Here is a 17500-nt window from a genome sequence, read left to right as displayed (position 1 = left end):
GCAGATGTTAAATAATGATGAGTAGGGTTTTTATACATCAATAATATTTTATATATTAAACCCTTGACTGCAGAATTCATCTGAAGCCAACGACAGATTTATGTTTCTAGATTAGTTTATAAGAGGGGCCAGCTTTTCATCTTGTCTTTTATTACTCTCTCTCCCTCCCCATCTCTTTCTCTCTCCCTCCCTCTCTCCCTCCCCATCTCTCTCTCCCTCCCTCCCCATCTCCCCCTCCCTCTCCTCCTTCCCCATCTCTCCCTCCCTCTCCACCTTCTCCATCTCTCCCTCCCTCTCCACCTTCCCCTCCCTCCCTCCTCCCTCCCTCCCTCCATCCATCTCCTTGACTCTTGCTCCGTCTCCCTCTCCTTGACAATCCATCTCTCTCCCTCCCTCTCCCTCCCTCCCTCCCTCCCTCCCTCTCCTTGACTCTTGCTCCGTCTCCCTCTCCTTGACAATCCATCTCTCTCTCTCTCTCCCTCCCTCCCTCCCTCCCTCCCTCTCCTTGACTCTTGCTCCCTCTCCCTCTCCTTGACAATCCATCTCTCTCCCTCTCCTTGACAATCCATCTCTCTCCCTCTCCTTGACAATCCATCTCTCTCCCTCTCTTCTCAGTGTAAGAATTAGATATTTGCTTCTTACTGTGGAAGAGGCAGGAAATGGTAGGGCGGTTGACCCCAAAGGTCGCCGTCACAGATTTCTCATCACTCTTATCCTCCGTCACACTCCCCTGGCGAAAGATAACAACAGATTCAGAAAACACCTCTCATCCCTCTATATTTTACCCATCATCCTTAAACCTACCCTCTTCAACCTATTCCCCCCCTCTTTCCCAAAGTCTCTCTTTCTCTCCTCCTCCCACCATCCCTCTGTACTCTCTCACCAGTGAACACTCCAGGGCGAAGATAGCAGCAGGTCCCGTCTTCTCCAGTGGTTCCATACGACATCTCCATCTCCTCCTCCTGAATGAGTCTGTCTTCCGGGGTTTAAGATGGAACCTCCATCCAAACAGAGATGCGTACTCCCATCCCTCTCTCTCTGCTTCATCTGGTCGCTGCTATAGAGGGGAGAGAGAGGGAGGGGGGGGAGAGGGGAGAGAGAGGGAGGGGGGGGGAGAGAGGGAGGGGGAGGGGGGGGGGGGAGAGGGGAGAGGGAGGGAGGGGGAAGAGAGAGGGAAGAGAGAGGGAGGGGGAGAGAGAGAGGGGAGAGAGAGGGAGGGGGGAGAGGGGAGAGAGAGGGAGGGGGGGAGAGAGGGAGGGGGAGGGAGGGGGAAGAGAGAGGGGAGAGAGAGGGAGGGGGAGAGGGGGAAGAGAGAGGGAAGAGAGAGGGAGGGGGAGGGAGGGGGAAGAGAGAGGGGAGAGGGAGGGAGGGGGAAGAGAGAGGGAAGAGAGAGGGAGGGGGAGAGGGGGGAGAGAAGGGAGAGAGAGGGAGGGGGGGAGAGAGGGGAGAGGGAGGGAGGGGGAAGAGAGAGGGGAGAGGGAGGGAGGGGGAAGAGAGAGGGAAGAGAGAGGGAGGGGGGAGAGAGAGGGGAGAGAGAGGGGGAGGAAGAGTGGGAGGAAGAGAGAGGGGAGAGAGAGGGGAGAGAGAGGGAAGAGAGAGGGAGGGGGAGAGAGAGAGAGAGGGGGAGGAAGAGTGGGAGGAAGAGAGAGGGGAGAGAGAGGGAGGGGGAAGAGAGAGGGGAGAGAGAGGGAGGGGGGAGAGAGGGGAGAGAGAGGGAAGAGAGAGGGAGGGGGGGAGAGAGGGGAGAGAGAGGGAAGAGAGAGGGGGAGAGAGAGGGGAGAGAGAGGGAAGAGAGAGGGAGGGGGGAGAGAGAGGGGAGAGAGAGGGGAGAGAGAGGGAAGAGAGAGGGAAGAGAGAGGGAGAGGGGAGAGAGAGGGGAGAGAGAGGAGAGAGAGGGAAGAGGGAGGGAGGGGGGAGAGAGGGGAGAGAGAGGGGGAGGAAGAGAGAGGGGAGAGAGAGGGGAGAGAGAGGGAAGAGGAAGAGTGGGAGGAAGAGAGAGGGAGGGAGGGGGAAGAGAGAGGGAGAGAGAGGGAGAGAGAGAGAGAGGGGGAAGGAAGAGAGAGGGGAGAGAGAGGGGAGAGAGAGGGAAGAGAGAGGGGGAGGAAGAGTGGGAGGAAGAGAGAGGGAGGGAGGGGGAAGAGATAGGAAAGAGAGAGGGGAGGAAGAGAGAGAAAAAATAGGGGGAGGAAGAAAGAAGGAAGAGAGAGGGAAGAGAGAAGGCGGAGGAAGAGAGAGGGGGAGGAAGAGGAGGAAGAGAGAGGGAAGAGAGAAGGGGAGGAAGAGAGGGGGGGAGGAAGAGAGGGGGAGGGAAGAGACAGGGTAGAGAGAAGGGGAGGAAGAGAGTGAAGAGAGAAGGGGAGGAAGAGAGGGGGAGGAAGAGAGAGGGGGAGGGAAGAGACAGGGTAGAGAGAAGGGGAGGAAGAGAGGGGGAGGAAGAGAGAGGGGGAGGGAAGAGAGAGGGTAGAGAGAAGGGGAGGAAGAGAGGGGGGAGGAAGAGAGAGGGGAGAGGGAAGGGGAGAAAGAGAGGAGAGGAGAGGAGGAGGAGGAGAGTGAAGAGAGAAGGGGAGGAAGAGAGATGGAGATTTTTGAGGGTTGGAACGTTTCATCACGAACAGAGTGGGTTCCAACTCTACTCTGTTCTGTGTAGTCAGAGTGCCCCCTTGTGGACAAATCTGTGTAAAATCACAGAAAAGTGATCTCCATTTCTTACTGCAATTTGTCTGCTTTTACTTTTGTTCAGGGTAAAGTGTATAGCAAATTTAAACTCACAAAATTTGATTTGATTTCAAAAGTAATGTCAACCTATCCTTTATCTAACAGTCTCTGTGTAATCTCTACCTGTCCAGTATCTAACAGTCTCTGTGTAATCTCTCCACACCTGTCTAGTATCTAACAGTCTCTGTGTAATCTCTACCTGTCCAGTATCTAACAGTCTCTGTGTAATCTCTACCTGTCCAGTATCTAACAGTCTCTGTGTAATCTCTACCTGTCCAGTATCTAACGGTCTCTGTGTAATCTCTCCACACCTGTCCAGTATCTAACGGTCTCTGTGTAATCTCTACCTGTCCAGTATCTAACAGTCTCTGTGTAATCTCTACAGAAGAAGACACCAGGTCGGTATGTAGGTCTATACTTGAAGTACCTTCTTCAGAGCCTCCATCTTCTGCATATCTCTGCGTCTGAGGCGTATCCAACGGCGACGGCGGTTGGTATGGTACATCTTCTCGGCTGGTACCCAGGCCTTGGGCCTCCGATCTGGGGGAATAGTCAGGCCGTACTCCCAACCTGGAGGAAGAAGAGAAGAGACAAAGACGTTATTCATGCAAATCCTTAGAGTCTCAGAGATGGAGTGTGATGGTGCAGTCTCAGAGATGGAGTGTGATGGTCCAGTCTTATGGAGTGTGATGGTCCAGTCTCAGAGATGGAGCGTGATGGTCCAGTCTCAGAGATGGAGCGTGATGGTCCAGTCTCAGAGATGGAGTGTGATGGTCCAGTCTCAGAGATGGAGTGTGATGGTCCAGTCTCAGAGATGGAGTGTGATGGTCCAGTCTCAGAGATGGAGTGTGATGGTCCAGTCTCAGAGATGGAGTGTGATGGTCCAGTCTCAGAGATGGAGTGTGATGGTCCAGTCTCAGAGATGGAGTGTGATGGTCCAGTCTCAGAGATGGAGTGTGATGGTCCAGTCTTATAGATGGAGTGTGATGGTCCAGTCTCAGAGATGGAGTGTGATGGTCCAGTCTTATAGATGGAGTGTGATGGTCCAGTCTCAGAGATGGAGTGTGATGGTCCAGTCTCAGAGATGGAGCGTGATGGTCCAGTCTCAGAGATGGAGTGTGATGGTCCAGTCTCAGAGATGGAGTGTGATGGTCCAGTCTTATAGATGGAGTGTGATGGTCCAGTCTCAGAGATGGAGTGTGATGGTCCAGTCTCAGAGATGGAGTGTGATGGTCCAGTCTTATAGATGGAGTGTGATGGTCCAGTCTCAGAGATGGAGTGTGATGGTCCAGTCTCAGAGATGGAGTGTGATGGTCCAGTCTCAGAGATGGAGTGTGATGGTCCAGTCTCAGAGATGGAGTGTGATGGTCCAGTCTCAGAGATGGAGTGTGATGGTCCAGTCTTATAGATGGAGTGTGATGGTGCAGTCTCAGAGATGGAGTGTGATGGTCCAGTCTCAGAGATGGAGTGTGATGGTCCAGTCTCAGAGATGGAGTGTGATGGTCCAGTCTCAGAGATGGAGTGTGATGGTCCAGTCTTATGGAGTGTGATGGTCCAGTCTCAGAGATGGAGTGTGATGGTCCAGTCTCAGAGATGGAGTGTGATGGTCCAGTCTCAGAGATGGAGTGTGAGGGTCCAGTCTTATAGATGGAGTGTGATGGTCCAGTCTTATGGAGTGTGATGGTCCAGTCTCAGAGATGGAGTGTGATGGTCCAGTCTCAGAGATGGAGTGTGATGGTCCAGTCTCAGAGATGGAGTGTGAGGGTCCAGTCTTATAGATGGAGTGTGATGGTCCAGTCTTATGGAGTGTGATGGTCCAGTCTCAGAGATGGAGTGTGATGGTCCAGTCTCAGAGATGGAGTGTGATGGTCCAGTCTCAGAGATGGAGTGTGATGGTCCAGTCTTATAGATGGAGTGTGATGGTCCAGTCTCAGAGATGGAGTGTGATGGTCCAGTCTTATGGAGTGTGATGGTCCAGTCTCAGAAATGGAGTGTGATGGTCCAGTCCCAGAGATGGAGTGTGATGGTCCAGTCTCAGAGATGGAGTGTGATGGTCCAGTCTTATAGATGGAGTGTGATGGTCCAGTCTCAGAGATGGAGTGTGATGGTCCAGTCTCAGAGATGGAGTGTGATGGTCCAGTCTCAGAGATGGAGTGTGATGGTCCAGTCTCAGAGATGGAGTGTGATGGTCCAGTCTCAGAGATGGAGTGTGATGGTCCAGTCTCAGAGATGGAGTGTGATGGTCCAGTCTCAGAGATGGAGTGTGATGGTCCAGTCTTATAGATGGAGTGTGATGGTCCAGTCTCAGAGATGGAGTGTGATGGTCCAGTCTTATAGATGGAGTGTGATGGTCCAGTCTCAGAGATGGAGTGTGATGGTCCAGTCTCAGAGATGGAGTGAGATGGTCCAGTCTCAGAGATGGAGTGTGATGGTCCAGTCTCAGAGATGGAGTGTGATGGTCCAGTCTCAGAGATGGAGTGTGATGGTCCAGTCTCAGAGATGGAGTGTGATGGTCCAGTCTTATAGATGGAGTGTGATGGTCCAGTCTCAGAGATGGAGTGTGATGGTCCAGTCTCAGAGATGGAGTGTGATGGTCCAGTCTCAGAGATGGAGTGTGATGGTCCAGTCTCAGAGATGGAGTGTGATGGTCCAGTCTCATAGATGGAGTGTGATGGTCCAGTCTCAGAGATGGAGTGTGATGGTCCAGTCTCAGAGATGGAGTGTGATGGTCCAGTCTCAGAGATGGAGTGTGATGGTCCAGTCTCAGAGATGGAGTGTGATGGTCCAGTCTTATAGATGGAGTGTGATGGTCCAGTCTCAGAGATGGAGTGTGATGGTCCAGTCTCATAGATGGAGTGTGATGGTCCAGTCTCAGAGATGGAGTGTGATGGTCCAGTCCCAGAGATGGAGTGTGATGGTCCAGTCTCAGAGATGGAGTGTGATGGTCCAGTCTTATAGATGGAGTGTGATGGTCCAGTCTCAGAGATGGAGTGTGATGGTCCAGTCTCAGAGATGGAGTGTGATGGTCCAGTCTCAGAGATGGAGTGTGATGGTCCAGTCTCAGAGATGGAGTGTGATGGTCCAGTCTCAGAGATGGAGTGTGATGGTCCAGTCTCAGAGATGGAGTGTGATGGTCCAGTCTCAGAGATGGAGTGTGATGGTCCAGTCTTATAGATGGAGTGTGATGGTCCAGTCTCAGAGATGGAGTGTGATGGTCCAGTCTTATAGATGGAGTGTGATGGTCCAGTCTCAGAGATGGAGTGTGATGGTCCAGTCTCAGAGATGGAGTGTGATGGTCCAGTCTCAGAGATGGAGTGTGATGGTCCAGTCTCAGAGATGGAGTGTGATGGTCCAGTCTCAGAGATGGAGTGTGATGGTCCAGTCTCAGAGATGGAGTGTGATGGTCCAGTCTCAGAGATGGAGTGTGATGGTCCAGTCTCAGAGATGGAGTGTGATGGTCCAGTCTCAGAGATGGAGTGTGATGGTCCAGTCTCAGAGATGGAGTGTGATGGTCCAGTCTCATAGATGGAGTGTGATGGTCCAGTCTCATAGATGGAGTGTGATGGTCCAGTCTTATAGATGGAGTGTGATGGTCCAGTCTTATAGATGGAGTGTGATGGTCCAGTCTCAGAGATGGAGTGTGATGGTCCAGTCTCAGAGATGGAGTGTGATGGTCCAGTCTCAGAGATGGAGTGTGATGGTCCAGTCTCAGAGATGGAGTGTGATGGTCCAGTCTCAGAGATGGAGTGTGATGGTCCAGTCTCAGAGATGGAGTGTGATGGTCCAGTCTCAGAGATGGAGTGTGATGGTCCAGTCTTATAGATGGAGTGTGATGGTCCAGTCTCAGAGATGGAGTGTGATGGTCCAGTCTCAGAGATGGAGTGTGATGGTCCAGTCTCAGAGATGGAGTGTGATGGTCCAGTCTCAGAGATGGAGTGTGATGGTCCAGTCTTATAGATGGAGTGTGATGGTCCAGTCTCAGAGATGGAGTGTGATGGTCCAGTCTCAGAGATGGAGTGTGATGGTCCAGTCTCAGAGATGGAGTGTGATGGTCCAGTCTCAGAGATGGAGTGTGATGGTCCAGTCTTATAGATGGAGTGTGATGGTCCAGTCTCAGAGATGGAGTGTGATGGGTCCAGTCTTATAGATGGAGTGTGATGGTCCAGTCTCAGAGATGGAGTGTGATGGTCCAGTCTCAGAGATGGAGTGTGATGGTCCAGTCTCAGAGATGGAGTGTGATGGTCCAGTCTCAGAGATGGAGTGTGATGGTCCAGTCTCAGAGATGGAGTGTGATGGTCCAGTCTCAGAGATGGAGTGTGATGGTCCAGTCTCAGAGATGGAGTGTGATGGTCCAGTCTTATAGATGGAGTGTGATGGTCCAGTCTCAGAGATGGAGTGTGATGGTCCAGTCTCAGAGATGGAGTGTGATGGTCCAGTCTCAGAGATGGAGTGTGATGGTCCAGTCTCAGAGATGGAGTGTGATGGTCCAGTCTCAGAGATGGAGTGTGATGGTCCAGTCTTATAGATGGAGTGTGATGGTCCAGTCTCAGAGATGGAGTGTGAGGGTCCAGTCTTATAGATGGAGTGTGATGGTCCAGTCTCAGAGATGGAGTGTGATGGTCCAGTCTCAGAGATGGAGTGTGATGGTCCAGTCTCAGAGATGGAGTGTGATGGTCCAGTCTCAGAGATGGAGTGTGAGGGTCCAGTCTTATAGATGGAGTGTGATGGTCCAGTCTTATGGAGTGTAATGGTCCAGTCTCAGAGATGGAGTGTGATGGTCCAGTCTCAGAGATGGAGTGTGATGGTCCAGTCTCAGAGATGGAGTGTGATGGTCCAGTCTTATAGATGGAGTGTGATGGTCCAGTCTCAGAGATGGAGTGTGATGGTCCAGTCTTATAGATGGAGTGTGATGGTCCAGTCTCAGAAATGGAGTGTGATGGTCCAGTCTCAGAGATGGAGTGTGATGGTCCAGTCTCAGAGATGGAGTGTGATGGTCCAGTCTTATAGATGGAGTGTGATGGTCCAGTCTCAGAGATGGAGTGTGATGGTCCAGTCTCAGAGATGGAGTGTGATGGTCCAGTCTCAGAGATGGAGTGTGATGGTCCAGTCTCAGAGATGGAGTGTGATGGTCCAGTCTCAGAGATGGAGTGTGATGGTCCAGTCTTATAGATGGAGTGTGATGGTCCAGTCTCAGAGATGGAGTGTGATGGTCCAGTCTCAGAGATGGAGTGTGATGGTCCAGTCTCAGAGATGGAGTGTGATGGTCCAGTCTCAGAGATGGAGTGTGATGGTCCAGTCTTAGATGGAGTGTGATGGTCCAGTCTCAGAGATGGAGTGTGATGGTCCAGTCTCAGAGATGGAGTGTGATGGTCCAGTCTCAGAGATGGAGTGTGATGGTCCAGTCTCAGAGATGGAGTGTGATGGTCCAGTCTTATAGATGGAGTGTGATGGTCCAGTCTCAGAGATGGAGTGTGATGGTCCAGTCTTATAGATGGAGTGTGATGGTCCAGTCTCAGAGATGGAGTGTGATGGTCCAGTCTCAGAGATGGAGTGTGATGGTCCAGTCTCAGAGATGGAGTGTGATGGTCCAGTCTCAGAGATGGAGTGTGATGGTCCAGTCTCAGAGATGGAGTGTGATGGTCCAGTCTCAGAGATGGAGTGTGATGGTCCAGTCTTATAGATGGAGTGTGATGGTCCAGTCTCAGAGATGGAGTGTGATGGTCCAGTCTCAGAGATGGAGTGTGATGGTCCAGTCTCAGAGATGGAGTGTGATGGTCCAGTCTCAGAGATGGAGTGTGATGGTCCAGTCTCAGAGATGGAGTGTGATGGTCCAGTCTTATAGATGGAGTGTGATGGTCCAGTCTCAGAGATGGAGTGTGATGGTCCAGTCTTATAGATGGAGTGTGATGGTCCAGTCTTATGGAGTGTGATGGTCCAGTCTCAGAGATGGAGTGTGATGGTCCAGTCTCAGAGATGGAGTGTGATGGTCCAGTCTCAGAGATGGAGTGTGATGGTCCAGTCTTATAGATGGAGTGTGATGGTCCAGTCTTATGGAGTGTAATGGTCCAGTCTCAGAGATGGAGTGTGATGGTCCAGTCTCAGAGATGGAGTGTGATGGTCCAGTCTCAGAGATGGAGTGTGATGGTCCAGTCTATAGATGGAGTGTGATGGTCCAGTCTCAGAGATGGAGTGTGATGGTCCAGTCTTATGGAGTGTGATGGTCCAGTCTCAGAAATGGAGTGTGATGGTCCAGTCCCAGAGATGGAGTGTGATGGTCCAGTCTCAGAGATGGAGTGTGATGGTCCAGTCTTATAGATGGAGTGTGATGGTCCAGTCTCAGAGATGGAGTGTGATGGTCCAGTCTCAGAGATGGAGTGTGATGGTCCAGTCTCAGAGATGGAGTGTGATGGTCCAGTCTCAGAGATGGAGTGTGATGGTCCAGTCTCAGAGATGGAGTGTGATGGTCCAGTCTCAGAGATGGAGTGTGATGGTCCAGTCTCAGAGATGGAGTGTGATGGTCCAGTCTCAGAGATGGAGTGTGATGGTCCAGTCTTATAGATGGAGTGTGATGGTCAAGTCTCAGAGATGGAGTGTGATGGTCCAGTCTTATAGATGGAGTGTGATGGTCCAGTCTCAGAGATGGAGTGTGATGGTCCAGTCTCAGAGATGGAGTGAGATGGTCCAGTCTCAGAGATGGAGTGTGATGGTCCAGTCTTATGGAGTGTGATGGTCCAGTCTCAGAAATGGAGTGTGATGGTCCAGTCCCAGAGATGGAGTGTGATGGTCCAGTCTCAGAGATGGAGTGTGATGGTCCAGTCTTATAGATGGAGTGTGATGGTCCAGTCTCAGAGATGGAGTGTGATGGTCCAGTCTCAGAGATGGAGTGTGATGGTCCAGTCTCAGAGATGGAGTGTGATGGTCCAGTCTCAGAGATGGAGTGTGATGGTCCAGTCTCAGAGATGGAGTGTGATGGTCCAGTCTCAGAGATGGAGTGTGATGGTCCAGTCTCAGAGATGGAGTGTGATGGTCCAGTCTCAGAGATGGAGTGTGATGGTCCAGTCTCAGAGATGGAGTGTGATGGTCCAGTCTCAAAGATGGAGTGTGATGGTCCAGTTTCAGAGATGGAGTGTGATGGTCCAGTCTCATAGATGGAGTGTGATGGTCAAGTCTCATAGATGGAGTGTGATGGTCCAGTCTTATAGATGGAGTGTGATGGTCCAGTCTTATAGATGGAGTGTGATGGTCCAGTCTCAGAGATGGAGTGTGATGGTCCAGTCTCAGAGATGGAGTGTGATGGTCCAGTCTCAGAGATGGAGTGTGATGGTCCAGTCTCAGAGATGGAGTGTGATGGTCCAGTCTCAGAGATGGAGTGTGATGGTCCAGTCTCAGAGATGGAGTGTGATGGTCCAGTCTCAGAGATGGAGTGTGATGGTCCAGTCTTATAGATGGAGTGTGATGGTGCAGTCTTAGAGATGGAGTGTGATGGTCCAGTCTCAGAGATGGAGTGTGATGGTCCAGTCTCAGAGATGGAGTGTGATGGTCCAGTCTTATGGAGTGTGATGGTCCAGTCTCAGAGATGGAGTGTGATGGTCCAGTCTCAGAGATGGAGTGTGATGGTCCAGTCTCAGAGATGGAGTGTGATGGTCCAGTCTCAGAGATGGAGTGTGATGGTCCAGTCTTATAGATGGAGTGTGATGGTCCAGTCTCAGAGATGGAGTGTGAGGGTCCAGTCTTATAGATGGAGTGTGATGGTCCAGTCTCAGAGATGGAGTGTGATGGTCCAGTCTCAGAGATGGAGTGTGATGGTCCAGTCTCAGAGATGGAGTGTGATGGTCCAGTCTCAGAGATGGAGTGTGATGGTCCAGTCTCAGAGATGGAGTGTGATGGTCCAGTCTCAGAGATGGAGTGTGATGGTCCAGTCTCAGAGATGGAGTGTGATGGTCCAGTCTCAGAGATGGAGTGTGATGGTCCAGTCTTATGGAGTGTGATGGTCCAGTCTCAGAGATGGAGTGTGATGGTCCAGTCTCAGAGATGGAGTGTGATGGTCCAGTCTCAGAGATGGAGTGTGATGGTCCAGTCTCAGAGATGGAGTGTGATGGTCCAGTCTCAGAGATGGAGTGTGATGGTCCAGTCTTATAGATGGAGTGTGATGGTCCAGTCTCAGAGATGGAGTGTGAGGGTCCAGTCTTATAGATGGAGTGTGATGGTCCAGTCTTATGGAGTGTGATGGTCCAGTCTCAGAGATGGAGTGTGATGGTCCTGTCTCAGAGATGGAGTGTGATGGTCCAGTCTCAGAGATGGAGTGTGAGGGTCCAGTCTTATAGATGGAGTGTGATGGTCCAGTCTTATGGAGTGTAATGGTCCAGTCTCAGAGATGGAGTGTGATGGTCCAGTCTCAGAGATCGAGTGTGATGGTCCAGTCTCAGAGATGGAGTGTGATGGTCCAGTCTTATAGATGGAGTGTGATGGTCCAGTCTCAGAGATGGAGTGTGATGGTCCAGTCTTATGGAGTGTGATGGTCCAGTCTCAGAAATGGAGTGTGATGGTCCAGTCCCAGAGATGGAGTGTGATGGTCCAGTCTCAGAGATGGAGTGTGATGGTCCAGTCTTATAGATGGAGTGTGATGGTCCAGTCTCAGAGATGGAGTGTGATGGTCCAGTCTCAGAGATGGAGTGTGATGGTCCAGTCTCAGAGATGGAGTGTGATGGTCCAGTCTCAGAGATGGAGTGTGATGGTCCAGTCTCAGAGATGGAGTGTGATGGTCCAGTCTCAGAGATGGAGTGTGATGGTCCAGTCTCAGAGATGGAGTGTGATGGTCCAGTCTTATAGATGGAGTGTGATGGTCAAGTCTCAGAGATGGAGTGTGATGGTCCAGTCTTATAGATGGAGTGTGATGGTCCAGTCTCAGAGATGGAGTGTGATGGTCCAGTCTCAGAGATGGAGTGAGATGGTCCAGTCTCAGAGATGGAGTGAGATGGTCCAGTCTCAGAGATGGAGTGTGATGGTCCAGTCTCAGAGATGGAGTGTGATGGTCCAGTCTCAGAGATGGAGTGTGATGGTCCAGTCTCAGAGATGGAGTGTGATGGTCCAGTCTCAGAGATGGAGTGTGATGGTCCAGTCTCAAAGATGGAGTGTGATGGTCCAGTTTCAGAGATGGAGTGTGATGGTCCAGTCTCATAGATGGAGTGTGATGGTCAAGTCTCATAGATGGAGTGTGATGGTCCAGTCTTATAGATGGAGTGTGATGGTCCAGTCTTATAGATGGAGTGTGATGGCCCAGTCTTATAGATGGAGTGTGATGGTCCAGTCTCAGAGATGGAGTGTGATGGTCCATTCTCAGAGATGGAGTGTGATGGTCCAGTCTCAGAGATGGAGTGTGATGGTCCATTCTCAGAGATGGAGTGTGATGGTCCAGTCTCAGAGATGGAGTGTGATGGTCCAGTCTCAGAGATGGAGTGTGATGGTCCAGTCTCAGAGATGGAGTGTGATGGCCCAGTCTTATAGATGGAGTGTGATGGTCCATTCTCAGAGATGGAGTGTGATGGTCCAGTCTTATAGATGGAGTGTGATGGTCCAGTCTTATAGATGGAGTGTGATGGTCCAGTCTTATAGATGGAGTGTGATGGTCCAGTCTCAGAGATGGAGTGTGATGGTCCAGTCTTATAGATGGAGTGTGATGGTCCAGTCTTATAGATGGAGTGTGATGGTCCAGTCTCAGAGATGGAGTGTGATGGTCCAGTCTCAGAGATGGAGTGTGATGGTCCAGTCTCAGAGATGGAGTGTGATGGTCCAGTCTCAGAGATGGAGTGTGATGGTCCAGTCTCAGAGATGGAGTGTGATGGTCCAGTCTTATAGATGGAGTGTGATGGTCCAGTCTTAGAGATGGAGTGTGATGGTCCAGTCTCAGAGATGGAGTGTGATGGTCCAGTCTTATAGATGGAGTGTGATGGTCCAGTCTTAGAGATGGAGTGTGATGGTCCAGTCTTAGAGATGGAGTGTGATGGTCCAGTCTTATAGATGGAGTGTGATGGTCCAGTCTCAGAGATGGAGTGTGAGGGTCCAGTCTCAGAGATGGAGTGTGAGGGTCCAGTCTCAGAGATGGAGTGTGAGGGTCCAGTCTCAGAGATGGAGTGTGATGGTCCAGTCTTATAAATGGAGTGTGATGGTCCAGTCTCAGAGATGGAGTGTGATGGTCCAGTCTCAGAGATGGAGTGTGATGGTCCAGTCTCAGAGATGGAGTGTGATGGTCCAGTCTTATAGATGGAGTGTGATGGTCCAGTCTTATAGATGGAGTGTGATGGTCCATTCTTATAGATGGAGTGTGATAGTCCAGTCTCAGAGATGGAGTGTGATGGTCCATTCTTATAGATGGAGTGTGATAGTCCAGTCTTATAGATGGAGTGTGATGGTCCAGTCTTATAGATGGAGTGTGATGGTCCAGTCTTATAGATGGAGTGTGATGGTCCAGTCTTATAGATGGAGTGTGATGGTCCAGTCTCAGAGATGGAGTGTGATGGTCCAGTCTCAGAGATGGAGTGTGATGGTCCAGTCTCAGAGATGGAGTGTGATGGTCCAGTCTCAGAGATGGAGTGTGATGGTCCAGTCTTATAGATGGAGTGTGATGGTCCAGTCTTATAGATGGAGTGTGATGGTCCAGTCTTATAGATGGAGTGTGATGGTCCAGTCTCAGAGATGGAGTGTGATGGTCCAGTCTTATAGATGGAGTGTGATGGTCCAGTCTTATAGATGGAGTGTGATGGTCCAGTCTTATAGATGGAGTGTGATGGTCCAGTCTTATAGATGGAGTGTGATGGTCCAGTCTCAGAGATGGAGTGTGATGGTCCAGTCTTATAGATGGAGTGTGATGGTCCAGTCTAATGGAGTGTGATGGTCCAGTCTTATAGATGGAGTGTGATGGTCCAGTCTTATAGATGGAGTGTGATGGTCCAGTCTCAGAGATGGAGTGTGATGGTCCAGTCTTATAGATGGAGTGTGATGGTCCAGTCTAATGGAGTGTGATGGTCCAGTCTTATAGATGGAGTGTGATGGTCCAGTCTTATAGATGGAGTGTGATGGTCCAGTCTCAGAGATGGAGTGTGATGGTCCAGTCTTATGAAGTGTGATGGTCCAGTCTTATCGAGTGTGATGGTCCAGTCTTATGAAGTGTGATGGTCCAGTCTTTTAGATGGAGTGTGATGGTACAGTCTCAGAGATGGAGTGTGATGGTCCAGTCTAATGGAGTGTGATGGTCCAGTCTTATGGAGTGTGATGGTCCAGTCTCAGAGATGGAGTGTGATGGTCCAGTCTCAGAGATGGAGTGTGATGGTCCAGTCTCAGAGATGGAGTGTGATGGTCCAGTCTCAGAGATGGAGTGTGATGGTCCAGTCTTATAGATGGAGTGTGATGGTCCAGTCTCAGAGATGGAGTGTGATGGTCCAGTCTTATAGATGGAGTGTGATGGTCCAGTCTCAGAGATGGAGTGTGATGGTCCAGTCTTATAGATGGAGTGTGATGGTCCAGTATTATAGATGGAGTGTGATGGTCCAGTCTCAGAGATGGAGTGTGATGGTCCAGTCTCAGAGATGGAGTGTGATGGTCCAGTCTTATAGATGGAGTGTGATGGTGCAGTCTCAGAGATGGAGTGTGATGGTCCAGTCTCAGAGATGGAGTGTGATGGTGCAGTCTCAGAGATGGAGTGTGATGGTCCAGTCTCAGAGATGGAGTGTGATGGTCCAGTCTCAGAGATGGAGTGTGATGGTCCAGTCTCAGAGATGGAGTGTGATGGATACTACTAGATGGTATCTAGGATACTACTAGATGGTATCTAGGATACTACTAGATGGTATCTAGGATACTACTAGATGGTTTCTAGGATACTACTAGATGGTATCTAGGATACTACTAGATGGTATCTAGGATACTACTAGATGGTATCTAGTATACTACTAGATGGTATCTAGGATACTACTAGATGGTATTTAGGATACTACTAGATGGTATCTAGGATACTACTAGATGGTATCTAGTATACTATTAGATGGTATCTAGGATACTACTAGATGGTATCTAGGATACTACTAGATGGTATCTAGGATACTACTAGATGGTATCTAGGATACTACTAGATTGTATCTAGGATACTACTAGATGGTATTTAGGATACTACTAGATGGTATCTAGGATACTACTAGATGGTATCTAGGATACTACTAGATGGTATCTAGGATACTACTAGATTGTATCTAGGATACTACTAGATTGTATCTAGGATACTACTAGATGGTATCTAGGATACTACTAGATGGTATCTAGGATACTACTAGATGGTATCTAGGATACTACTAGATGGTATCTAGGATACTACTAGATTGTATCTAGGATACTACTAGATGGTATTTAGGATACTACTAGATGGTATCTAGGATACTACTAGATGGTATCTAGGATACTACTAGATGGTATCTAGGATACTACTAGATGGTATCTAGGATACTACTAGATGGTATCTAGGATACTGATGCTAGAAACCCTCCCATTGACGGTCCACTCCCAACCACCGTTCTCTCCTATCGGACATGGGATTTGAACCGGCAACCGTTCATTTCCCTCTAACGTATAGGCTACCTGCAAGGGGTTTCAGTGTGTGTGTGTGTGTACCTTGGTCGTCCACAGCCCGGTTCAGATCTTCGCTCCACTCCTCATCAGACCACACCCACCCCGGAGGACACTCGACCTCGTCCTTAGGCACCGCCTTTTCCCCGTTCTGGAAACACATCACAACTAGTTCAACAACGTTAGATTAGAAACATTCTTACTTAAAAAGGTTCGGTCAGTGATTCACAAAGTAAACAGCAATACCGGGTCCTGCTGTTCGTCCTGCTGCTAGTGGGTCTCGGTTTAAAGAGCTACCTCATCTCACGTCTATTTACACACACACACATACACAATGTACTGACCACATCGGTGTATCCTTCTGGCATGCCGATCCACTGTCCCCCCGGTAACCTCATCTGGTTCTCAAACACCTCCTCTGTGAAGGACATGTGACCTGCGTCTGTATCATACAGCATCCTGGACACAGAGAGGAGAGGAGGGTGAGAGGAGAGGGAGAGGGAGAGGAAGAGGAAGAGGAAGAGGGAGAGGGAGAGAAGGAGGGGAGAGAAGAGGAGAGGAGGGGACAGGAAAGGAGAGGAGAGGAGAGTGAGAGTGAGAGTGATAGGAGAGGAGAGGAGAGGAGAGTGAGAGGAGAGTGAGAGGAGAGGAGAGTGAGAGGAGAGGAGAGGAGAGGAGAGGAGAGGAGAGGAGAGGAGAGGAGAGGAGAGGAGAGGAGAGAGAGAGGTGGAGAGGAGAGGAGAGGAGAGGGAGAGGAGAAGAGAAGAGAAGAGGAGAGGAGAGGAGAGGAGAGAGGAGAGAGGAGAGGAGAGAGAGGAGAGGAGAGGAGAGGAGAGGAGAGGAGAGGAGAGGAGAGGAGAGGAGAGGAGAGGAGAGGAGAGGAGAGGAGAGGAGATATGGAATAGAGTTTTTGTGTCTCAGCTCACTCACGTCTTCTCTGGGCTGATGACCCACTCCCCAGCCCAGCTCCAGCCCGGTGAGGGTTTGAAGGACTCCTTGGGTAACTTCACCCTGCCTGTAACATCACTGAACCTGGGGTATGTCAGTCCTGTGGTTCCCCAGCTACCCACCAGAGCCAGCTTAGTTTGGTTCTCATACTGGGAGGAGGAGGGAGAGAGAGAGAGAGAGACACACACAGAGAGAAACAGCGAAACAGAGACAGAGAGAGACAGAGAGAAACAGAGAGAGGGAGACAGGGAGAGAGAGAGAGAGAGAGAGAGAGAGAGAGAGAGAGAGAGAGAGAGAGAGAGAGAGAGAGAGAGAGAGAGAGAGAGAGAGAGAGAGAGAGAGAGAGAGAGACAGAGACAGAGACAGAGACAGAGACAGAGACAGAGACAGAGACAGAGAGAGAGACACACACACACAGAGAAACAGAGACAGACAGAGAGAAACAGACAGAGAGAGACAGAGAGAAACAGACAGAGAGAGACAGAGAGCGTAAACATCACTGAACCTGGTGTAGTTCAGTCTCGTGGTTCCCTAGCTACCCCACAGAGCCAGCTCGGTCTGGTTCTCATACTGGGGGAGAGAGAGGGATCACACTTCTTAATATTAACAACCTTTATAATGCAATAAAAACATACTTCAGATCAATCAAATCGGGGCCCATACAGTATACAGAGAAGGAGTGCTGATCTAGGATCCGTTTTACCTCTTGGGATTATAAAACATGGACAAGAGTTAACCTGATCTCTCTCTCCTTACCGTTTCAGCGAAAACAGACAGTTTGCCTTCGGCAAATTGATTGAAGTGTTTTACGTCCGCAGCCAGACCGAACCAGACCTTGACTCTGATCTGGGCCGGAAGCTTACGGTCTCCTGATCCACCTTGGGGGTACTAGAGACAGCACAGGAGAACGTGCACAGAGGGAGATTAAATACACCGTTTACTACGGAGGGAGAGACAACTTACTGATAAACTGCTTCTCCCATACATGGTCCTTGGAGCAAGATAGAGGGATGTTTTTAAATGTTTTCATGGCACAACTGTGTGGAGAAAGCTTCTGTGTTTACTGTATATTCTAGAAGGTGGTCTGTAGTTCTATGTTTACTGTATATTCTAGAAGGTGGTCTGTAGTTCTATGTTTACTGTATATTCTAGAAGATGGTCTGTAGTTCTATGTTTCCTGTACATTCTAGAAGGTGGTCTGTAGTTCTATGTTTACTGTACATTC

The 17500-nt window shown here is 50.1% G+C and overlaps 1 protein-coding gene across 1 annotated transcript in view; it reads right to left on the bottom strand.

Moving 5' to 3' along the window:
- Positions 1 to 17500, bottom strand: part of dysf (dysferlin, limb girdle muscular dystrophy 2B (autosomal recessive)) — a 241551-nt gene that overhangs the window by 139499 nt on the left and 84552 nt on the right. Inside the window, exons 25-31 of the mRNA XM_046320433.1 lie at positions 17032 to 17163; positions 16258 to 16424; positions 15672 to 15786; positions 15373 to 15478; positions 3143 to 3285; positions 884 to 1057; positions 643 to 730 (exon numbers count right to left, since the gene is read on the bottom strand). Coding sequence (XP_046176389.1) covers positions 643 to 730; positions 884 to 1057; positions 3143 to 3285; positions 15373 to 15478; positions 15672 to 15786; positions 16258 to 16424; positions 17032 to 17163 — 925 coding nt within the window. The remainder of the gene's footprint in view (positions 1 to 642; positions 731 to 883; positions 1058 to 3142; positions 3286 to 15372; positions 15479 to 15671; positions 15787 to 16257; positions 16425 to 17031; positions 17164 to 17500) is intronic.

Source organism: Oncorhynchus gorbuscha, linkage group LG21 (genome assembly GCF_021184085.1).
Source record: "Oncorhynchus gorbuscha isolate QuinsamMale2020 ecotype Even-year linkage group LG21, OgorEven_v1.0, whole genome shotgun sequence".
NCBI classification, from domain to species: domain Eukaryota; kingdom Metazoa; phylum Chordata; class Actinopteri; order Salmoniformes; family Salmonidae; genus Oncorhynchus; species Oncorhynchus gorbuscha.
Note: the sequence above shows the minus strand (reverse complement) of the source record. Positions and strands in the feature narration are given on the sequence as shown.